General features: G+C 40.7%; 2 protein-coding genes across 2 annotated transcripts; one reads left to right on the plus strand and one right to left on the minus strand.

Annotated features, from left to right (window-relative positions):
- Positions 1–1,548: 1,548 nt before the first annotated feature.
- On the minus strand, positions 1,549–15,410 carry LOC137284525 (small COPII coat GTPase SAR1-like). The gene is made up of 7 exons (XM_067816358.1): positions 15,230–15,410; positions 12,541–12,599; positions 7,596–7,715; positions 4,664–4,729; positions 4,088–4,191; positions 2,908–3,039; positions 1,549–2,356 (listed from the first exon to the last, which is right to left on the minus strand). Exons 2-7 carry the CDS (start codon positions 12,587–12,589, stop codon positions 2,240–2,242), a joined length of 588 nt encoding a protein of 195 aa, XP_067672459.1. The 5' UTR covers positions 12,590–12,599; positions 15,230–15,410; the 3' UTR covers positions 1,549–2,239.
- LOC137284527 (small ribosomal subunit protein uS3m-like) lies at positions 15,409–25,152 on the plus strand. Its single transcript, XM_067816361.1, has 3 exons — positions 15,409–15,504; positions 23,072–23,270; positions 24,290–25,152. The coding sequence occupies exons 1-3, from the start codon at positions 15,484–15,486 to the stop codon at positions 24,577–24,579; spliced, it is 510 nt and encodes a 169-aa protein (XP_067672462.1). The 5' UTR covers positions 15,409–15,483; the 3' UTR covers positions 24,580–25,152.
- The last annotated feature ends 214 nt before the right edge of the window (positions 25,153–25,366 follow it).

Below are 25,366 nucleotides of genomic sequence, written 5' to 3' on the forward strand. Positions count from 1 at the left end.
TGCAGGTGTGACTCAACCCCTAAAAGTACACGAATCTTACTTCGCTGAGAGAGTATAATCCAAAAAATACCATGTTACCAATGACCACTATCTAAAGGAGATTGCGCACTCATAAATCTGACGTTACCTTCAACAATATTAACAACTGTTTTCAGCAACCATTGAGGCTGACATTCTGTTACTGATCTTACAATATGGGGACCCATGAAGGTCCGGGGTAGAACAGGCCTTCAGCAAACCAAGATTGCCATCAAATGCGACTCTGCTTGTCGTAAGAGGCGACTAACGGGATCGGGTGGTCAGGCTCGCTGACATTGTTGACATCATCGGTTCCCATTCGTGCAGATCGATGCTCATGCTGTTGATCACTAGATTGGCTGGTCCAGACTCCAGACTTATTTACAGACCGCCGCCATATAGCTGGAATATTGCTGAGTGCGGAGTAAACCTAAATTCACTTACTCACAAAATGGGCTGGGCTCACGCGTAAATACACTGATGAGCTTGTTACGCAACAAACTGATATCATGGTTTACGTTGGCAACACCAGGTCATTGCCTTATGTAATAGGAGTTAAAAACATTAGCGTACGTGCGTCTCCGTTTTATAACAATAGCCATCGTTCTAAAATGGCTGGCAAGGTAAATTCAGTACCTCCTTTGCTACTATCTTGGGATGCCAGTAAATTGGTCAGTCACTATTCCATCTATTCAGGTATTTCAAAAGAAGGAATCGAACAACAATCACCATTTTGTGCACTGCAACTCTAGACGACTTGGTATGGGAATGGGAGGAGAGGGTGCATTTGGAATCCTGACATCCAGAAGTACGTTGATACTCCTTTGCGTCTGGTCTGTCTTCTCCCTAATTACATTAGGTCTCAAATAGTCATGTCTGTTGATGTTGATTAAAATGAGAATGTGTTGAAACTCAACACAGATCGTCCAGTGATACATCGGATTACCTGGTCAAGATCAGGACATCTGGACATCTGGGTGACCAGTATGTCCTGAGCAGTCTTCAGTAACTCATGTTGTAGTCATTCCTCAATTTACTCACTCCTTATAAATAACAAAACAACCCGAGGCATCCATGAATCATGAATTATAATACGAGGAACTATATGATTCTTGTCAAATTCTTATTAAAATGAATGTTCTGTATCCACTGTATATTATATCTCACTGCAAGAGTGGAACAAGATTTGTGGAATAACCTGCTACACCAACTTAGCAAAACAATGCCCAGCACCTTCCCCCTTATCCTGCATTTTCTTTCTTCACTGTATAATCTGTGGGCAGTGAGTCCCCACTTTCATCCTCTGACACAATACATAAGACATCATAAGCCAACAGGCAGTGTTAGTTTCATTCACAGCAAACTGGTAATTTCTTATAACAAAAAACATGCAGCCAAAACTGCAACAAACACTGCTGTTTTAATAAGTTTTAATCTCGTAAACAATTTTGTATCATACAGTCTCGAAAATGCCATCAGCTTGTGAAGTCTGTGAAGGCTGACCTCGACATGACAGTCACACATGGAACATGGAAATATATCTTTATTGAGAGGACAGCAAGTCCTGATGATGAACAGACTATAGTACAGACATGTTGTCAAGAAACAGAGAGGATTTACAAGAATCTACAATAAATAGTCTTAGGAAGCAAATAAGAATTTACCATACATACAGCAATGTACACAAATAAAACAGATGTTAAAATCCTTTGATGTATCATGTCAATTAGTCGTAGATGGTACAGGGTAGAAAACTAGCTTGTGTTATTCCACTTTATGAATCGGATGGCTAACACAACCATTTCAAGATTTGATTCGTTCTTCTATCTCTTAAGCCTTCGATAAAGTCAGGTTAAACAGTGGTTTACAGAGTCTCAGACTGGCTCCTCCCAAATAGCACTACATCAAGTCCATGCTAGTTCTTCATGCTGAGAAACAGCACTTCACTGCATCGTGGAGGTTGTCGCATATGTCGACAAATCTGAATCTTGGACGCAGCAAGTGACTGTATTTGAATGTTACAATAGTAAGCAACGTTCCAGGCACTCCACTGTTGTTGGCATACACTCATATAATCCACCATTCAAAATGTATATGTACAGATGCAAATTTCAAAATAGGCTTATAAAATTCAGGAATCATTAGTCTGACATTGTCCAGGGCGCGATGGAACCCATCCCTAACGTGCCACATAATGAATATTGCCTAGAAATCACAAGTTTCAGTTGATGTACTGGGCCATCCACCGGAAGCCTTCGCCGTACCCTTGTCGCTTCAACACACTACACATAAACAATTCCATTGGCCGAGAGGGAAGGTCAGCTCTGGATACCTGGCCCTGAAAAAAACAATCAAAACTGCATGTCCAAGAAAGTCATTACTATAAATAATGGATAAGTAACTTTCAGCAAAATCATTTAAAGAAGTCTGGAAAAAGTTCAACATTTTTCATTGTCACTTGAGTTTGGGGACACATTTATGAATGGATTACGAACAAAGCCAGCATCATAGACATAATATAGAAACGGTGCATGTATTAAGAAGTTTGGGGACACATTTATGAATGGATTACGAACAAAGCCAGCATCATAGACATAATATAGAAACGGTGCATGTATTAAGAAGTAACTTTGTCTGTTAACTTTAACTTTACTTCCTCATAATTATTAATGGAAGATGTTATCAATAATGATTTTCGTCAATAATCACTAAAAACTCTTTCATTAACAAAAAATTTAACGTGCATAATAAATACACATGCACACATGCACATTTCAGATAATCTGATGTAACAGTCAGTTTTAACAATCTTTGTCCCAAGACTTGTTAAGTCTTGTGAAGCCAGGTAATGGGCATAACTGGACAACATCTGGATATCCCTGTACATACCCTTCCTGTGGTGTGTCCATGCAGCTCAAACACTGCCCTTATCTCATCCTCACTGGCAGCTCCTGGCTTGTCTATCTTGTTGCCCAGTATTAACACAGGAGCATGGGCCACCTGCTCATCGGACAGCAAACTCTGCGAGCAGAAAACATCAAATGTATACCAGCCTAACATACACTACATCTCACTAAATAAATAAAAACTCACTAACAAGAATGTGATCTATTACAAGGCCAAACAGTGAGAGAGTGAGTTTAGTTTTACTCCGTACTCAGCAATATTCTAGCTATATGACGGCGGTCTGTAAATAATCACATCTGGACCAGACAATCAAGTGACCAAGAACATGAGCATTGATCTGCGCAATTGGGAACCGACGACATGTCAAGAAAGTCAGGGAGCCTGAACACCCAATCCCATTAGTCTCCTCTTATGATGAGCATAGTCGCCTTTTATGGCAAGCACGAGTTGCTCAAGGCATATTCTACCATGGGACCTTCTTGGGTCTACAAGTGAGTGAGTGAGTGAGTTCAGTTTTATGTCGCACTTAGCAATATTCCAGCTATATGGCGACGGTCTGTAAATAATCGAGTCTGGACCAGACAATCCAGTGATCAACAACATGAGCATCAATCTGCGCAGTTGGGAACCGATGACATGTGTCAACCAAGTCAGCGAGCCTGACCACCCGATCCCGTTAGTCGCCTCTTACGACAAGCTGAGTCGCCTTTTATGGCAAGCATGGGTTGCTGAAGGCCTATTCTACCCCGGGACCTTCACGGGTCTTGGGTCTACAAAGCCAAACAGCCCTCAAGTAGGAAAGTCTGGACAACCAACTGGATTTTTGATACTGGTAACAGCAGTATTGTTAGGAGTCAGTTGAGATCTTGTCATTGGTCATTTGTGCATAGTCTTCCTTTGTCTGGCTCACACACAAACAGCTAAATCATGTCTTGGAGACCTGATCCAATCTCATTGCACCTTATAAGGGATCATTACAACAGTAGAACTGATACTATATCATGAACATTACCCTATAAATAATTCCTCTCTACAATCTGTCAAAACCAAAGTACGGTACTTCTCTAAATATGCCTATACTTTATGCTGCTTCATGATGGTTGACAGTGTGATGTTTCAGCAGAATGTAGCCTGCTTGTTTAAAGATTCTAGTGGTACATACATGAAGTTCGGACTTGGCCTCTGCAAATCTGTCTCTATCGAAGGCATCAATAAGGAACACAATTCCATCAACAGCAGGAAAGTAGTCCTTCCAAACTCTTCTGGCTGTAAACAGGGCGTACACACACAGTGAGAGTCATGTTCAAGCATGCTTCAGATATATCAGGCCATGTTAGATGTGGACAAAGCTCACAGTGACAAAGCGTTACACTTCAACCACTTGGGAAGCAATTGATATGTTGCAGAGTAGCAAAGAAACATAATTAGAAATAATTCAGGGTTCAAATCAACGATCATACTCTCCATGCCTTAGGGAAGAACTCTGAACTACTAACTTATGTGCCTTAAGGAACATATTTATAGACTGTGTTTGGGGATTTTTTTTACATGCCTTTTTGAATGCTATTAAGATATTATCACAAAGTCAACCTGAAGAGAAGAATAGCTATGTTCTAACAAAATATGAAACGCAAGGTCTTATGACCTTTATGAATACATCTGTACAGAAACTCAAACATATTCAACAGTAAATACTCTTAATAGTCAGTAAAGATATTTATGTCACGAACAAACCCACCTTGCTTATGTCCACCAAGATCAAAGGTCGTGAATTTCATACCACCCATGGAGAGTTCTTCAGATGCTGTTAAAAAGACACAATCATATTTGTAAAATAGCTTCCAGACTGCATCTTGACCATATACAGATAATGCACATCGTACATCCATAATCAAATATTTTTAGGACAGAAGTATTGCAAATCGACAAGCATTAACAAAAGTCTGAGACAAAGGTAAATACACGATTGTAATAGAGACAAAAATGTAATTTTTCTACACATCATATTTTACCATAGACGCCAACCCCAAAGTGTTGCAAATAGTAGTTTCAACGTTCAAAATTAGCAGTTTGACCATAACTAAACAAACAAAATCATGTTGGATTCTGAGAAACAAATTAATGATACTATGGTCACGTAGTTAAATTATTTCCACAAGGTATTGAAATCAGCTTCGCTAAAATCACATTTCTTACTTGCAATCATTCTGGTTCAAATATGTCATTAAATCTGATGAATGGAAGGTACATGAAGTCCAAAAACATATTTCATCATTGAAAACATATGTTTTCGTCTATATATCCCAATTTTAATGCATTCTATTCAAATTTCCTAGGTTTTCTAGAGGAATCATATTGGCATAGTTTGACGTTAAAATTCATTGTGAGTACGATAAAATGGTAGAGGTCGGCATCTGTGTTTTATACCCATTATTAGCTACCTATATTTAACATGTATGTCATGAACCATTTGCATGTCATGACGTTATTTCAGAGACTGTTACCACAACAAATATTTAATGAAATGAACATCTGGAGCCACTGGTGACAATTCATTAACAGTCAGTTAATTACTGTAACACAAGCCAACCTTGTTAATAGAGTTTACTCAGTTTATGAATTACAAACACATGCTGGCATTTTTACATCTTGCAGCCACATAAGTATTCTCTTTCTCTACTGAATACGAGACAACCATATTAGTCGTTCATGCATGGCTGCATTAATTAGTCAAACATGCAGAACACACATCTGTTCTAGTGCAACTAGGACGTAAAGGTAGTAGATTCCTGTGTCAGATTTCTTGTTGGACAAACAAAATAATTTCCCTACTTATAGAATTCTCCATAGCAATGAGGCAATATTTAAGTCTAGAAAAGAAAAATGGTCTTAAACTTGAACCAAATTCTCCATAAGCATCAAAGGATGTTCACTGAAATAGTGAGTTGGGTTTATTCCCTACAAACAATGTTTAGGTATATGATCACACCAAAGTGTTAGCGTAATGTTTGAAATCTAAAACATATCCCAAAATGTAAACATTTCTCAGTGTTGTCAATGACACAAGCATGGTAATAAAAATGACAGACCAAGCAAGATGACCTGGCCTTCCTAAGTGAAACCACTCTGTACAGCGAGTTTAATTTTATGCTGCACTCAGCAATATTTCAGCTATATGGCAGTATGGCAGCAGTCTGTATATAACACAGTATGGACCGGACAATCCAGTGATCAACAAAGTGAGCACTGATATAAGCAAATAGGATATGATGACATGCGTCAACCATGTGAGTTTGCCTGACCATCCTGTTAGTCACTTCTTACAACAAACATGGGTTACTGAAGATCAATTCTAACCTGGATCTTCACGGGTCAACCTGTACAGCCAAAGAACACTGTGCTATCCATGATCACAGTAAGTTATGAATGTTATATACAGATAGTGATTCAGGTGACTGGTTAAAAATTAGGAAGAGATATTTGGTTAGATTGTCAGTTGCACAAAACATGCACAGGTTATAACATCTGTCACATTCCCATCAACTTTTACCAAGTGTAACGTATGTGGTCAGAAAAACTGTGATGCAGCTAGAAGCTTGAATAATGTAACTGTGGTAACTGTGGTCTGAATGGCTTGTAGTCTTGGTAACTATATGCCGTATGTTGTAATACTAATAATATAGCCAAGTCACAAGGAGTAAATTGCATGTTTACAAGGTGTATTTAGATTTGATTATTGGTGGACCAAGGAACTTAAGTAAAAGACATTGCTGCCTAGCTATAGCTTACTAAACACTTGTAATATCTAGATGAAGACTAAATTCAATTCTGCATTTATGAAATCCTGATAATACTCTACTAATCATATTGTCAAATCATGCAGTTGCTCTCAAGACATAATTTTCTAAACTTCACAGCTGAACATCATGCACCCATTTAGAAAACTAACATCAAGTACTAAAATACATATACTATTCGCTGGAAATGAGAAGACAGCCAACATGACATTGTGCTTTTTCCTAGTGAACTTCATTGCAACTGTCATGATCCATACCCTGGACCTATCCACCATACTAGCTAGTTCACCAGCTTCAGCTCTCCCATTACTAGATTACAATTTCCACTGCAAATGAGTTTAATATCAATGCCTCTACATACAAGCACGGATATACAATCAAAATTAATATCCTATCAGAGCCAGCCGTTGATAAATTAAACGGTTATTTTTGCCTTAAAAGCACTAAATGAGAGAGTGTTTCTCCATTCTGTATCTAACAATAACACGACAGGTGCAACCAAAATGGGATTCACTCATGGGATACCCTCCTGGCAAATCAAACACAGGCATATAGTGTGATACACAAACTTTACCCACTTGGCTACAACTAACAGCCCCAAATGGATGGTATTTTCTTCAGAACAAAGCGAGGGCCAACATCCCTTAGCATGTTCATCCTGCAAGATGATCCCAGTGTATTGGAGACAGTATGCTGAAGTCCAGCAACCTCCTTCAACCATCAGACCACAGAACATTCACTGAACAATCATTTTGGCATTGCAATATGAAAATAAATTCAATACAAAGGTCTGGTGGCAAAAGGTTCCTTGCTATATTTATCTTATCGTACAGCGGCTACTCAAGGATGCTGTTTGTGATGTTAGGGTCTTACTTGGATGCAGGGTGGGAACATGCTGTGCCATTCTGTCATCTTTGAGCATGTGAAGCAGGGTAGTCTTGCCAGCATTGTCTAGACCCAGGAATACCAGTTTACCAGACTTTTTATATAAACCTACAACAAAAGAAACAGCATGCTAAACACTGGCAAAATGCACCCATGCTGCACTAATCTCCATCATACTTACCATGGGATGAAGATGATAGAAAACACAAATACACACACACATCCTCATGGTTCAGAAACACAGGTGCAGAGCCCAGCGTTCAATTTGAAATATGTACAGGAGGGTCAAGGGGTCCTTCAGGTTTGTACCAGTACCAGTTTGTATCAGTAAATCCTGAGTTCAATAAGAACCCCTCAAGTTCCTTCTCAATTTGGAACAATGCATTATAACAAAGCCAAGCATCATTCTGATGTCAATGTGGTCATGAATTACATGTCCTCGAGGCAAAAGGTGTGAAAATTCAGCAATGATTCAATGTATCACAAACACCTGTTTTGTCAGGACAAATGTTGAACAACATGAAACATGATAAGATCATGTATCAATCCAAAGTCATACAGTAATACTTAAGTAAAATGGCATGGCTATTATGAATTAAATACAAGTGTCATCATGTCAGTGTTAACCAGTATCATAATTAACTAAAATGTGTATTTCTGTGTAATTTGACGTTATTAATAATGGGCCTTCATTTAGAATAATTTGCTATCAACTGTCTACCCAAAAAACATTTGTCCTTGCAGTCATCAAAAATGATAGTCAAAATACAATCATACCATCAGTTATCACAGATAAAACTTAGCAGGTCCCATCAATGAGACCACCAGATATGAGAGCATGAGGTCATATCAATGAGTGAGTGAGTGAGTATAGTTTTACGCCACACTCAAGCAATATTCCAGCTATATGGGAGCTGTCTGTAAATAATCAAATCTGGACCAGACAATCCAGTGATCAACAGCATGAGCATCGATCTGCACAACTGGGAACAGATGACATGTGTCAACTAAGGCAGTGAGCCTTACCACCCAATCCCATTAGTCACCTCTCATGACAAGCATAGTTGCCTTTTATGGCAAACATGGGTTGCTGAAGGTCTTTTCTACCCCAGACCTTCACAGGTCCATATCAATGAGACCACCAGATATGACAGTATTAGGTCACATCAATGAGACCACCAGATATGACAGCTTCATGTCCCCTCATTGATATAAGAACATGAGGTCACATCAATGAAACCGTCAGATATGACAGTACTAGGTTACATCAATGGAAATATCAGATATGATAGCATGAACTTACATCAATGAGACCACCAGATATGACAGCTTCATGTCACCTCACGGAGACCAGCTGATATGAGAGCATCTCAACACAATGAGATCAACTATTATCACAGAATCACATCACCTTTGCTGTATGTCTACAAAAGCTGTGTCAGTGAAAATGAGCTAGTCTGAAAAAACTTCAGTCTCAAGACGAAACATCTATTTGTGCCTGTGTTAAACTTGTATTCCATGAAAACAAGCTAAAAGAAATTCTTGTCTTATATCAGTTTGTGTTCAATCTGTGTGAATGTTCCATCTGGCCCTAATGACAGCTTTATGGAAAAATGTTAGCATTCTGCTTCACATACACAGTAAGTATTTGCAACCCAAAGCCATAAATAACACTTCTGAAAAATCCACACAGAATCGAAACCATGAATAGATACATATAGTCAATGCACTGTCACTACTGATAGACATTCCCAAGGTAGTTGTGATTCATGACAACCCTGGTAGTCTGCTCAAATACGCATACTGCACAACCTATATTTAACATCAAATCCAAGCTCTACACATCTTTCCTCAACAGGCTTATATGTTCTAATTTTATTGATCTATAATTTCATAATTAATTGTTCTTATCACAATATGGCTGAAATATTGCCAATGTGACGATAAATATTAACTGACTTACTCCACACATCCCAAAGTGGTGTGACGATGGTTTAACAGGTACACACCATTTCATCACACCTAGTTACTGTAATTTAAAATCCTAGCTCATGTCACTAAGCTGAACACTAAAGTCTTGTTTATTTAGATGGAATAGTGGATACGTGTATATTCAAAATGCCACATCATGTTTTCATTCCCTAACTATCACTACTTTAGGTGATCCCAGCCGGAGATAGATACTGTAACGAGGATGAACAGGTCAGAATGTATACATGGAAAGAGAGTAACAGCTGTGTTTTGACACATGTGCCAAGGACACAGCGTTCACTTGCAGCTGAAGTAGTGAGCTAACAAGTTGACTTCATGCCAAAATAGACATGAATGCAAACATGACATTTCTTTAGTGGGTCAACCTCCATGATTCATACACATTAAACTGCAGGGTCTTTTCACCAAATACAAAATAACTTCTTTGTTGTTAATCTCTTTCTGTCAACATTACAGGAAATTATATCTACCTGTGGAAATCCCTGACTAGACCCTAACAATTAGTCATATTTTAGAAAAACAGAACCCAAAATGAGCATGAGATAAACAGCTAAAGAGTCGACTGAACCAGTGCACCTCCACTGTAAGCAGAAACACCCCAAAAAAGCTTTAGCCTGCAGAAAAGGGAGGCTTTCGGCATGTTGAGTGAACAAGAAATAGCTGTACCTAGATAATCATAATACACCATTCCCTTCTGGTATATCAAGAATGTCCAAGTCAGTAATACAGTCAATGTTACCATGACCCATGTATCAAATTTTAATCACATTGTCAAACCAAGACAAACCCTATATATCCTAAATACAAAGTAAGCGAAATCTTAGTTGGAGATCTTCACAAACATTCATAACCAAAACCTTCAATACTTCAATGGTCTGATTATTAAAAGAAGATGTCTTCAGCTAAAAATTACTCTCAAATATCCAATAGTTTTTCACTAAGTTCACCCTCCAGTATCAAATGGTTTTCGACTAAGTTCATCCCTTAGTAATTTGACTGTCCTATAAAAGATAGCCATGTTTATATCTTAACTGCTTATGATTGATTATAATCATACAAAGAAAAGCATATTTTAGAAAGGACACACGATAAACTCTTTCCTTTTCGACTATGACTTTGAATGCACATGATCACATAGAAATAAGCAGTCATGACTCCTTTTGACAAACTCAAGATCAAATCATCCAGTATCTATGCATGTGCGTTAGTTCTGCACATATTTCAGTTGGGTTTTAAGTCAGATATGGTACTCAAAATATCTAATCATGATTATGACAACAAGGACATACACTTTTCACACAAATCAATTAAAAGTGCTACAAACTCAAGCATAACGGCTTCTCACATGCTTACTTAGTAGGGAGGCCATATTAGCACATTTTGGTCATGGGTTTAGCAATTATCATGCAACATGACCATCTCTCCTAAAAAATTCTGTACTTACTAGGATGGAGTGTTGGGACAGGCTGGGTCAGGTGCCCCTCCTTCAACACGCTAAGCAACGTAGTCTTACCAGCATTGTCCAAACCAAGAAATATTAGTTTGCCTGATTTCTTGCCGAAGCCTGGATAGGTAGCAATGACATTCACTTGAAGCAATAGATGAAATACAATGCAGTGCGAGAAGAGAGAAAACAAGTACTCCTGATATAGGGGTTAAAACTGAATTAAAAGGAGAGTGACATAACCCTTGTCTGAAAGGTTCAAGGAGGACTGTGCACTAACTCCTTACAGCAGCAGATCTAAAGAACACTAAATTTAAAACATTGCTAAAGTGTTGTTACATATGTATAAGATGGAATACACACCTGTCAACTGTCTCTGAAGGATTATGCTTAGGATACTTAGTAGGACTCAAATCAACTGTGTCTTGAGTGAGAGAGTTTAGCTTTATGCCGCACTCAGTAATATATTCCTGCTATATACCGGTGGTCTGTTCATAATTGAGTCTGGACTAGACAAAATCCACTGATCAACAGCATGAACACTGATCTGCGCAGTTGGAAACGGATGACATGCGTCAACCAACTGAGTGAGTCTGACCACCCGATCCCATTTGTCGTCTCTTACGACCAGCGTAGTTGCCTTTTATGGCTGAAGGCTTATTCTACCCCCGACCTTCATGTTGTAGATCACACCCTTAGGCTAATATCATTTTGTGTGTACAAACACATGACCAAATTTCCTCAACACAAAATCAACTGGGACACTGTCAAAACACTTACAAACAGCAAGCATGATTACCCATGATTCTCACCTTTGTTATTGATATCTTTTCTTGTGTATATTTACTGGTGTACACCATCATTCCCCCATATGCTTGAAAACGGTATAAGAACCTATACCGAAACACTGCAATTCTTAAAATAAAGACGTTGATCATCCATAAAGTTGTGTCATCTCTACCATCTTGTAACAACACCTGGTAAGCCACAGCCAAGGGAATTGAACCTTGACTTTTCCCTCCCTGGATACTAACATGCCTGTGAAACTGATGGTGCGCCCCGTCTGTGGGATAGGCACTGTCTGTCAGTAGCAGGGGGGTGACCGGTTTTGTTCAAAATGTACTCAGACCCAAATCAGATCTCTCTTATCAGATCATCGCACAACTCAGAGGAGACCCTGAACTTGTCAGCACCATCCAAAAGAGGAGATCCCTCGAACTCAGGTGGATATTAAGACTCCATACATTCGCCCCGCAAGGCCCCGCCCCCCTAGTCTTCTTTTCTAATATGCCTGTCAGACAGAATGCCAGTCTAACCAAAGTACCATGGAAACAGAGGTTCAGCCCATGATTCTGAAGTGTAAATGTGCCCTAGGATATTATCTCAAGACACCTAATTTATTTGTTTAATTCCCAAAATAACCTTCCTTGCAAAACACTAATTATCACTGAAAGCAGGTACTTCCTGAAAAGGTACCAAATGTTTGTTAATACTTACCTAAATAATTTAATACACCTGACACCATATCCCATAAATAGGTGAACATCTTGAACTGTCTGAAAATGGAAATCAGAATGTCCAGTTATGACTAAACAGGGTGATGAACATGGATACTGACTGACAATCATCATGCATAATTATTCTCAATGTGCCCCATTGTTACAAGCAAAACATACTGCAACATAACATTCTACATAACAAAAGTGATTCAACATAAACAAAATTGCTGATATCTGGTTCAGTTAAAGCATAATGCATGATACATGCTTCAAGTTCTTAAACATGTTCTCATGCTGGGAATTGAACCTGTCTTTGGTGTGACAAGCTAATGCTTTAGCCACACAGTGACTCCACATGATGTACATACTAAGAATGAGTAAGATCATATATACTTTCAATTTGAGATGATAGAGACTAACCATCGAAACCACGCTAAGCATAATTTCAAGACTAAAAAAGTGAGTTCTAGAAATTTCTAGTGTTTTAAAATACTATAGCAGCTAACACAGAGGAACACCTCTTCATTTCAAGTTCAAAATTATGAAACTGACAGAAACAAACCACATATTCAAGTAATCTAACAATGACTAAATGTGTGTGATAAAAGAATCTAAACTAGGTCACTTGCCATCCAGCACAAAAATGCTGACATGTTTGATGCATAGAGGATACTAAACGACCTTCTGTGTGATACCATTTATATACAATGAGTTAATGATATGGTATCAAACCAGTGAAAGTGAGTTTGATACTAAATCTTTCACGAATTTAATAACATGGTATTTAAACACAAGCATGTTTAGTATTCTATTAATTTCTCGCCAACATAAATAGACAGAAAGTGTCTACAGGGTAAGGACTCTCAGAGTCAAGCTGGGTCTAGTTCTGTTGTGACAGCACCATTACCATTGTGACATCATAACTGTGAAGCGTTATGACATCATGCATCTAGCGGTATTACACAAGTGTCACATTGCCATGATAATGTTACACTGCTAGTATTTTCCATGGGCAAATAATAAATGCACTTGTCAGTCAGGTCGGTTGTTCTACCTGATACTTACATCAGAAAAAAAATGATTGTTTATTTAAAATATACAAGTTTATTGTCCATGATATTGAGCAGGCTCCAGATAAGGGACGTATATAAAACAAGCACAATACGGAAGGAAATAACTTAGAAAACGCAGCAGATACACATCACAGAAATGGTGAACAATCTCAGTCGTTTACAGATGTATTGAAAAAAGTATTGTTTTATTGTTTATTGACCTGTATACACAAGAGTAGCAATGTTGTGGTGCATATATGAAATGAAACACAAGATTACTGATGCACCATTAGATTCTATTCAGTACTCAAAATGTACTCTTACGTTTTTCCAGTAATCCTGTATTGAAAAAAATAAAGAGTACTACTGCTATTGTTGAAAAATTATCTGGTGCCCTGTATTGACATCTCAGACTTTGCATAGATCTAATTCTAATTGTCATGTTTAGAGACAAGATACCATTTTTGCCTAAATGGAATCTGTGTAAATAAGCAGCTGTCAAATATGGCAGGTTGTCAACAAGGGTATAAAATCGCAGTCCCATCAATGGCTAGTACATTTATCATCACTTTAAGGTTCTGTAACCTGGCAGCTGGTAATTACAGATCTCTGCATGAAATAAGCTGCCTGAGCATGTGGTTGTGAACAAACAAACCAAGAAGTCTGACGTTTTACAAATGTGTTGAAAATGTGTGAATAAAAGAGAATATGATCTAAAATCTTTGTTTTGTATATTGCATTTTCAATGGGTGAGAGTAATGTGATCCAACAATGTTCAAGTCTAGTTGTACATAACCTTGCAAGCTCTACAATTCAACTGCTGTCCAAACTAAAATCTACATGTATCTTCAGATGGATGCCAGTTTAGACAGCTTCCGCTGTACTAAAAAGTCAATGGTTTGGCAACTGTAGAATGACATGGAGTCTCACTGACAACTGTAGTACTTTGAAATATCAATTAAACTATGATTATGTTATATCCAACGAAATATATTTATTTGTAAACAATAACATTCACATTGACATGCAAAACATATCACGGACAGAACTTCTACAATTTCGTTCCAGTAGATATTTCCTCGATGCCCTCGTTGTTTTTCAATCATTTCAAGCAAAGTTTTCTAAACTAACACCAGGAATAATCAAGTTCAAACAAACTAACATATGTTCAATTGTTGGCACGTAGGTTAAACATCACTCATTGACACCATCATTTCATAAAAACGAACTCATGCGAATCCATGATGTTTGGTCTCAACAACAAACACCTCACTTCGTGTTGCATGATCTAATAACACGGAAAGTAAAAATAGCCAGAATCTACTCCACTTCTGAGAGATCAACGTGACAAAATAACACGCAGTAGGGTATCATATGGCATCGGCAACGTCCAGGCTACAGAACATGTACGACCTCAGTGGGAAAACACTAGGCCTAAAGTATACACTTTTAAGATTTTGTTCTTAACTTATATAAGTTGTTGATGGAAAGGTGAAGGTAACCTAAATCAAACGATGACAGGCAAAAAAGATGTTAAAAATTCATTTCAAAATCCACGTCGAAAATAGGACGCAAGGTGGTTGAAAGATGAAATGTAAATAACGGAAACTATACAAAATAAGATCCTGTACTTACTTGTCTCTCTGACCTGATATTAAAGAATATAGGACCTGAATGTAAGTGTATAAGAGGACTCGGATTTAAGCGTATTCTATCTTTCCGATAGCAAATACGTGACACAAAATGGCTGCATCTACGTGCTCATGACGTATTTCCTGCGCCAGTGAAACGAGCACAGCAATTGGTTGATTTGTTTCCACTATCCAGTGAAGAGTCAGTTTACATTTGGAAATGTTGTGAGTGCAGAAAATGATCGCAGAACTGACAGCATGGCCTCAGTGTTGTGTCAGGTGTGTTGTGGAAATGTTGTTAGACCAATAACAACACCTAACCCTCTTGCAGGCATACAAATTACAGTAACGGGATTTAGTGTAAATTTTATTGCGTGGCGAGCATAAGGGACATTAGCAATACGGTATCGCCTCTGAGGTGACCTTTTAGACAGACTGTCCGGTTTTCAACCAATAAATGTTTACAATTATTGATGCTGCTCATTCGACGCTATTAATTGAATTGAAGCTATATTATGGCGATTTGAATACTTCAGCTGCTCTTCTATTTCATATACGAATACAGTTTCATTTATTCCTAAAAAAAAAACGAGTGTGCAGAGGCATCTAATCAAAACTAACATAGCAACGACGGAGCACCTTTAGAATACAGCACCACAAAATTTAAAACGCATCCAGCAAGCGCACGACCAAAGGTCAATCGTATTTTGGTTAAAGCTCCAAAATGCAGCATGGTATTGTCTTTTTACGTTCTTACACTATTTTACAGTTGAACTCATAAGATGTAGTTGCTTTCCTTATTCGGACCTGAAAGGACTTGGCAATAGCTTAATTACCATCCATCCGTTTTATGTATTCACACTGCCCAAAGCAAGCAGAATTTTATGTTCTGGTGATTTCAACAATTGCATTGTTAGCGCTATCTCGAGAAAGTACATGCACGATCAGAATGCGCAAACAGTTTCATCGGTAGGGCGTATGCAAAGTTAATTCCTGTCGTGAGACGTTATATTGAAACATCATAATAAATCCGAAAGTTAAGTTGGAAAGGGTTCCTTCCATTCCCCCATATTTTTTCTTCAGCAGATTAACAGATGTAACACTAAGTAGTACAACCCTATATATTACACTTATTTGGGTTTTATTACTTCCTTTTGTGAGTCCTCTAGTAATTGTTATGTTAGGTTTTGTTAATAATTCTTGGATAAATCAATGAATAAATATTACTTGAGATGGGGGAATGGGATTTAACAGTTACTGTTAAATGGTGTAAAGAGCAAATAAACATCAATATTACTTAACCAAGATTGTTAATACCACTTCAGGTGCAAAATCAGTTGCCTGTATAACAAACTTGGCGAGCGAAATTCAGCAAGACTAGTCATTTGCTAGTGACAGGTTATGTATAAAAGAGGAACCCAAGTGATCAAAACACTCCTTCGCAGTGCAGAGGGAAAAGTATGGCTCATAGTCAAAAACACATTCGAAAGACCTGGATGTGGCATGCAGCTACAGATTTGCAGATATGATGTTATCAGCACTCCTTTTGCAGAAAATAATGATATTCTTGTGTGACATTGATGAATATATCTTTATCACTCAAGGTTAGCAAAATAAAAATTTTGAGTGATATTAAAGATAAAAGTTACGTTTTTTCTTACATTGTCAAAACTCCTGACACAAGGATATTATTATAACTACTATACTGGCCAGCAATTAGTTATCACAGCGTTCCAGTTATAGCCACTTCATTGTTACAGCACATGCAAAGATCATATCGTATCAAATTTGTTGTTTTTCCAAAAAATATGTCTTTTTTCTCTTAAATATTAATGTGTGTGTGTCACTTGATTGACATCGTGGGGATGTAACTTTCATAAAACATCTTTGAAAATTAGACCAATATGTAAACCTGTGTTTTTAATACCAAAGCAATATTTCTTTATGGTTTTGCATAAAATTTCACACAAAAGATAATTACAACACCATTTGAACTTTTCATTATATAGACAATGAGCTGTTTCCCCTCATTTCAAATAGAATGTTCTGGAGGGCGTTCCCATATATGCAAATTGGGGTCATTTGTCAGGTCATGACTCATCTAATACTTGTCAAGCTGTAATGAGACGCTAGAAAAAGGCGGTAACTGGTTTCTAGGCAGTAGTTTTACAAGCACAGTAGATTTGTTACTCTGTTCAAATGTCTCAGTGTATGAGACATTAGAATGCAGAGTAATTTAACCTCAGTATTGCTTCCACTTTTTCCTCCTATCTGAATGAAGGATGTGTTGGCTTTTTGGCTTCTTGAGCAGTTCAGCTTCTGTGTTATGACCATTTGATTCAGAAATTTCAATCGTACCAAAAGAAATCAACAAATATAAACTTTGCAGTAGACAAGGATTTAGGAGTTAATTCAAATGTGTAATAAATCCTTAATAATATGTAACAGAGCATGTATGTATCTGTGATTTCATTACTCTGTGTCATAGTTTGCATACTTATAGTTTTCAATAAAATATGGACCCGTGAAGGTCCCGGGGTAGAATAGGCCTTCCACAACCCATGCTTGCCATAAAAGGCGACTATGCTTGTCGTAAGAGGCCGACTAACGGGATCGGGTGGTCAGACTAGCTGATTTGGTTGACACATGTCATTGGTTCCCAATCATGCAGATCGATTCTCATGTTGTTGGTCATTGGATTGTCTGGTCCAGACTCGATTATTTGCAGACCGTCGCCATATAGCTGGATTCGTTTTCATAGAGATCCTCCTTGGGGTACTTATAAGCATTTAAATGTTCTTTAAATTCTTGCGACAGTTGTAACTATATTTTTTCAATAAAAATATGTACAAAACAAAAAACATCTCTTTTTCTTGTGAGACCACCCCTACAGGGCCCCTGGCCCCATGACAGCCAAGAGCAGGTAACTCTTCAGACTATAGTCTCCAGCAAAACACTTGCTTTTCTGTCGCCCGCCTGTGAAGACGTGCTACAGCGATTCAGAGATTCTTGCTTCTAAGAAACACAAGACAAGTACTAAGATGAGTAACTCAGAGACTCAAACTGTATGTATGGTTTCTTTAATATACGCATGGGCGCCTTAGGAATCATTTTTTACAGTTTACTTGTCAAAATGTTGTAACTTTTTTGCTGTCCCTGGTGGTAGCCACGTGGCTGGCATAATGGTGGAAGGCAAGCTTTTTTCCTGCCAAAACTTTAAAGTTTTTAGGGCGGTCTTTTTAAAGTAAGCATTTGTCAGCTATACTGTTTCATGTATTTTATTAATACTATTTCCATATTATTTCCATATTTACTACAATTTGTATAAATTGGTCGTAAATTATGGTGTAGTGGCACTTAGCTTTTACCTTAGCTACGTGGGTAGTTTTGTTTATTTAGCTTTGCGCCCATGCATGTTTTGTTACATTACACAACATTAGGGGTTATAGGTTGCTTTGCAGTTTAAATCCTGCTATCCCAGCCAAGGACATTCACAACGTATGTCTAAGGCGCCTGGTTGAATGTCACCATGATGACCAGTCATGTGATGTGTGCGCGGGATTTATCCCCCAGACAAGAAAGTCAAGACATACTGACTTTTTGTTTTACTCCAACCTGCTTAAGGCGGGGGGGTATATTTGGGCTCAGGACCCTCCGTCCAAGCATTCACACAAAAAGAAAGGCGCAGCTTCCTCTTCGGAGGGGTCAGCTAAGAAGGCCATGGTGTCTAGGGACCCTTCCCCTTCTCCTGCCACTGTATCCTCTGCACCAACCCCTACTTCTCAAACACCATTAATTTCTGTTGATTCCATTAATGCCTTGTTTCAGCAACAGATGTCCTCGGTCCAATCAATGATAGATTCGGCACTGTCGGGTTTCCGAAAGGAACTTGACGCCCAATCTTCATTGAGCGGCCATGGTGGTTCACTTGAGGGAGGCCGCGGCCCGGGCTTAGGCTTGGAGAACGCTCCTCCCTCTGGGCAGCCATCCTGCGCTTCGGGCTCTCAGTCAAATTTGCCTAGGGCAGTCGGCCCCAGCTTGTCCCGTGGGACAAGTGGGGCAACGACGCCCGGTGTCGGCGGCTCAACTGCGGTGAGCGCGCCTAGTGCCACAGTGGGCAGGCAGCCTAGTGCCTAGCCTAGTGAATCCTCTCCTTTCGGGTACCTGGTCATGCTTTGATCTCCCGGAGATTAGCCGCCGGTATCAGTTGGATGAGGATTCACTGTTCGGTGGTGGACGAGTGTGTGTACGCCTCGGTCACCCTAGGGGGGTCCTCCTCCTCTTTCTTGGCCTCGGCCAGGCAGGGCCAGCGGCTGCCGCCTTTCTCCACGGCCGCTCCAGAGCTGAGGTCCGCCTATCGTTCCTTCGAGGAATTGTGTAGGTACTCTCCAGGTACTCTCCCGCTACCCAGCAGGCACTCCTAGCTCTGCCTTACAGGTTGGGATCTTCCCTCTTCCCTGGGGCACTGCACAGGTTGTGCGGGAGGCCGCGGAGGCTGTTAGCACTTTCAAGGACTCTAAGCCCTTGTTAGAGCAACCCTCCTCATCTTGCCAACGGCCTCCCACTCTTGCTTTGGCTTACCCTTCGACGCTGGCGAAGGAAGGTGCTAAGTGGACTGCTCCACTGCAACACAAACGGAGCAAGAGGGCAAAGGCAAGGGGCCTGCGTTGCAGCAGTCACAGCAACAGCAGCCTTTTCAGGGCAAAGGGAAGCCTGCCCCGGCTTCCCGTTAAACATTTGTCCAGAGCCTTTGGTGTCCCCCGCACAAGCAGGCGGAGAACTACCGAATGTGGGGGTACATTGCCTTGCGCTAGAAGTCCCTGTAGGCGGCAGGCTGTCACTATTCCTTTCGGAATGGCAGGCAGCCACTTCAAATCCCTGGGTCCTGTCCACAGTCAGGGATGGCCATATGCCACAGTGGAAGCAAGACCCTCCACGCTTCTCAGGGATTCGGCACACGCCGGTGCCGTTCTCCCGGGAAAAAGCAGAGGTTCTCCGTGCCGAGATCCAGTCGTTACTGGACAAGGCAATCATCGAGGTGGTTCCGGAAGGTCAACAAGAAGACGGGTTATCAGTTTAGGGTACTGCCCTTCGGCATCTCCACAGAACCAAGGGTGTTCACCAAACTTATGATGATTCCGGCTCAGCTAGCCAGGTCTGATTGTTTCCCGAGCCCCAGACCGCATCGTCAAAGTTCAGAGAACGGTACTTCAGTTTCTCGAGTCCCCCAGGGCCACAGCAAGAACTTGGCTCATTTGCTGGGCACTATGGCGGCTACAGTGGACGTGGTCTGGCGTGCGAGGTTGAGGATGCGACCCATTCAACAGGCGTTAGCCCAGTTGTGGTCCCCTTCGGAGAGCTACAAGACTGTTCTCGAGACTCCCACTTGGTTGATTCCTCACCTGTGGTGGTGGACGGAAGTCGGAAATCTGTTCAGGGGGATCCGCTTAGAGATGCAGACACCTTCCCTCTCGATTCAAACGGACGCCTCCCTCACAGGCTAGGGGGCGTCCTGGGGAAACTATCAGTCTCGGGCTGTTGGGCCGAGGACGAAGTTACCCTACGCATCAATGTGTTGGAATTGAGAGCAGTCCGCCAGGTGTTCTAGAGCTTTGTGGAGTCAATGCGGGGTCAAGTGATTCGCCTAAAGACGGACAACCAGACCGCTATGACATATATCCTGAAGCAAGGCAGCACAGTGTCTCCGTCCCTCCTTCAGGAGGCGTGGCAGTTTCTGCTGTGGTGCGACCAGTTCGACATTCGGGTGCTCCCCGTATATCTCACGGGCATAGACAACGTCCGTGCGGATGCACTATTGAGACATATTTCCCAGTTGTTCGGGTCGTTCCAGGTAGATCTGTTTGCCTCTGGGGCGACGAATCAGATTCCTGTGTTTTGCTCTAGGATACCGGATCCGAAAGCGTTAGCCAACGACGCCTTTCTGCTCGATTGGACAGACAGAGTGCTGTGGGCGTTCCCACCAGTTCCTCTGATCTCATGAGTCCTCTCGCAGCTGACCACACAACCGGCTCGGCTACTTGTGCTTCTGGCACCGCTTTGGTCGGCTCAAAGCTGGTTTCCGGTATTTCTCAGGTTTCTGGCTCAGCCTCCTGTTTTATTACCCTTTCGAGCGGACTTACTATCCCAGAACGGAGCGCCACACCCAAATCCCAGGATTCAGTGGGTGGCTTGACCGCTGTCCGGAGTCGCATCCATGCGAAAGGAATTCCTGCACCAGTTGCAGACACAGTTCTGGCTTCGCGGAGGGATTCGATGAACGTTCAGTATGAGGATAGATGGGCCTGTTATGCGCGCTGGTGTGTCGACAGGGGGATTCTCGATCCCTTTCCTGCAGATCTAGTATCTGTGTGGAGTTTTTACAATCTAAACTGGTCTGGCCGCTTCTACAGTTAGAGGTTACTCCATGGCAATCTCTGCCCTCCACATTCCTGTCGATGGTGCATTATTGGGGCAGCACCCTCTAGTTCAGCGCTTCCTTGCAGGCGTGGACAGAATCCGTCCGTCTGTCCGGCGGATTAGTCCCCCGTGGGACTTGCCAGTTGTTCTTGATTGGCTGTCCAGTCCTCTTTTTCACAATCTGTCGGCTCTGTCCCTCCAGCTGTTGACATCGAAGACTGCTTTTCTTGTGGGGGTATTTTCTGGCAGGCAGGTAGGCGAGAAACACGCTATGTCCACCAACCCTGAATTAACGGTGTTTCACAAAGACAGAGTGAGCATTTGATTGAGAGATACTTATCGTCCTAAGAGAGAAAGCACGTTTCACGTAACGGCGCCTGTTGAGCTCCCTGCTTTCACGCAGCCTTCACCGCCCGGTACCTCTCTTTGACGTGCTCACGTCTTAGATGTCCGTAAGACCCTTATATCAAACTTATATCAAACGAACAGAAGACATTAGGATGAATGATGAATTGTTCTGCTGTTATGGTGGTGGCAAGGCTGGCCTTCCGACGAACAAGCAGACCATATCTAGGTGGCAAGGCTGGCCTTCCGGCGAAAAAGCAGACCATATCTAGGTGGCTTGTCTCTGCCATTTGTATGGGATACACCTCGAAAGGTCGTACGCCCCTTGAGGGTTTGAAAGCTCATTCGGTTAGGGCTGAGGCGACGTCTAAGGCAATTTTTTATAGGCACCCTACGGCTTTCTCATAGAATGGTAGGGTTAGACTGTGTACTAGCCTGGCCCTGGTCTGCACCCCTGCCGCAAGGCACAGAAAGGTCACGTGACCAGGTAAGTTTGATTCCTTGTTACTTTCAGTTTGTAATGAAGGTTATCATCTTCTGTCAGGTTTATGAGCAGACAGAATGCCTCTCCCTAAGATCAGTCTTTTGGAGTCTGTCTTATGCTTATAAGTACCCCAAGGAGGATCTCTATGAAAAAGAATCGAACAAACCTGTAGAGGTTGCAGATTCTTTGAATAGAGTCCTCCTTGGGGTACGGCCACCCACCACCCCACATTCTGTCTGTATTGCTTACAGATCGGAAGTGTTTTGCTGGAGGCTATAGTCTGAAGAGTTACCTGCTCTTGGCTGCCACAGGTCAGGGGCCCTGTAGGGGTGGTCTCACAAGACAAAAACGATGTTTTTTGTTCTGTACATATTTTTATTGAAAAAATATAGTTACAACTGTCGCAAGAATTTAAAGAACATTTAAATGTTTAAAAGTACCCCAAGGAGGACTCTATTCAAAGAATCTGCAACCTCTACAGGTTTGTTGGATGGCTCAGTGTTTTGTATCTTGTGAATAATGTCAGTTTTCAGCAGTGACATATTACACATGACTGTTTTTGAAAGGATGGGTTTTATTTCTGTATTACTCAATTTCCAGGTACGAAATCGGGTGCCCTGCCTCATCAAGCTTGCCGAGTTACAGATCAGGGGTGTAACCACAACAGCCTGTGTGTGTAAAAACATCCGGTCTGGTGTTCCAAAAATATCCATCAAGGGAGACAAACCTTTGACGTATGAAGAAGCCAATCCTCCTCAAATGATAGGTGTCCGCAAGTCATGGAACACATGGAACACAAGTAGGTGTCAAGGAGATTAATGGGGTTTGGGGAGGTTAGTGGGGTTTTGGATTATTGATATCCATGGTGCCATGTATGTCAGTTATGTCACCAGGATAGTGTCAGTCGTTTTCCTGGATCTTAATGGTGCAACGGAGGCTATTGGTTTCATGAAAATCTGTGGTTTCATGGAAATCAGTTGTTAATGTCCGATCAGTATTTAAAACTCTCAGTCCCAAGGAAATAAAATAAAATTTACTGGCCTCTCAAAAGCTTTGCCAGTCTGAAGTACATGCTTTAAGTTCCCATTTGGTTTTGACAATACCTCAATTATACCCCAGGAGTATAGAGAGTGCAGTGTGAATTTATGTAGTAGTAGTTTGTTTGTCCGTGAAGATCTGGGTTAGAATTGGTCTTTAGCAACCCATGCTTGTTGTAAGAGACAACTAACAGGTTGGTCAGGCTTGCTGACTTGGTTGAGTCATCATTGTATCACAATTGTGCAGTACCCGTGAAGGTCCCGGGGTAGAATAGGCCTTCAGCAACCCATGCTTGCCATAAAAGGTGACTATGCTTGTCGTAAGAGGCGACTAACGGGATCGGGTGGTCAGACTAGCTGACTTGGTTGACACATGTCATCGGTTCCCCATTGCGCAGATTGATGTTCATGTTGTTGATCACTGGATTGTCTGGTCCAGACTCGATTATTTACAGACCGTCGCCATATAGCTGGAATATTGCTAAGTGCGACGTAAAACTAAACTCACTCACTCACAATTGTGCAGATCGAATTTTATGCTGTTGAGCACTGGATTGTCTGGTCCAGACTCATTATCTACAGACAGCCACCATTTATCTGGAATATTACTGCCTCATTTAACAGCAGGCGTTTCAGTTTAAGCAACATACAGGAAGTTGTCATCCATCAAGTTGTATACTTTGCTAATGTTAAACCAACTTCACTCACTCACTATAAAAAGATAATTTTGAATACAAAGCAATCAACACACTTCATGTTTGTGGCATATGCATCATTTCAGGTAATTTGAAAGGTGAAGGTCGTAAATCAGAGACAACTGTGGAGGATATCTTCATTCGTCGATTCATCAAGGGCACATTTCCCACCCTGGTAGCCTCGGAAGTGATCATCAAGAGGAGACATAATATCATCACCATCACCACCATGATGTATCAAAACATCAACGCACAAAAGATGTACTTCTTGTGGGGGTACACTGAAGAGATTCTCTCCTACTTCCTCAAGTGTCCAGTCAAGCTAGAAATTCAGACTGTCACAAATAAGGATGACATTATTTTTAAACATATATGATGTGTGTGTGTGTGTGTATTTGTAAAGACATATAGAGACACAAACAAGTGCGTTTTGTGGTATGGGTCTGAGATCCTGGGAAATAGAGAAATAAAACTTCAGATAAAAACAACAGGATTTTTGTAGCTTTTCTGGAATTCTGATACATGTCATAATTTGCTTACAAGGCCAGAAAATAATATCCCCGAAAGTAACATGCATCATCACTGCATCTATGTTATGGTAAAAATATATCCGTGATACAATACTAAATGTCATCACAGATTGAAGCTTTTTGTGCAGAAAAGGATGAAAGACTAAATCAATGAACTTACTTAGTGATTTTTATTGGCTACATGCAGGTTCAATGCTGGGAGACCTCATAACAATGATGGTACTTGTCACTTGGTGTGGCATTCAGGGCACAGAACTACAAATGGTCAGATTGGAGACGGTGTAATGTATCTGAATGTGGTATCTCAGTGGCAAGCATTTAATAAACAGCATAAGAACAAATTAACATTAAACTGTTGTCAGGCAGCGTTCGAAATAGTCGCCGGATGGCCAGCTGGTAAATTAAACTATTGCAAACACTGTTCTCAGGTTATTTGTATATTACTCATTGTGATGACCCGTGAAGGGGTAGAATGAAACGTCATCGGTTCCCAATTGCGCGGATCAATGTTCATGATGTTGATCACTGGTTTGTCTGGTTCAGACTCAATTATTTAGAGACTTCGCTGGAATATTGCTGAGTGCTGTGTAAAACTGAACTTATTCATGCGCTCACTCACTTATTGTGACATAC

Source organism: Haliotis asinina, chromosome 5 (assembly GCF_037392515.1).
Source record: "Haliotis asinina isolate JCU_RB_2024 chromosome 5, JCU_Hal_asi_v2, whole genome shotgun sequence".
Lineage (NCBI taxonomy): Eukaryota > Metazoa > Mollusca > Gastropoda > Lepetellida > Haliotidae > Haliotis > Haliotis asinina.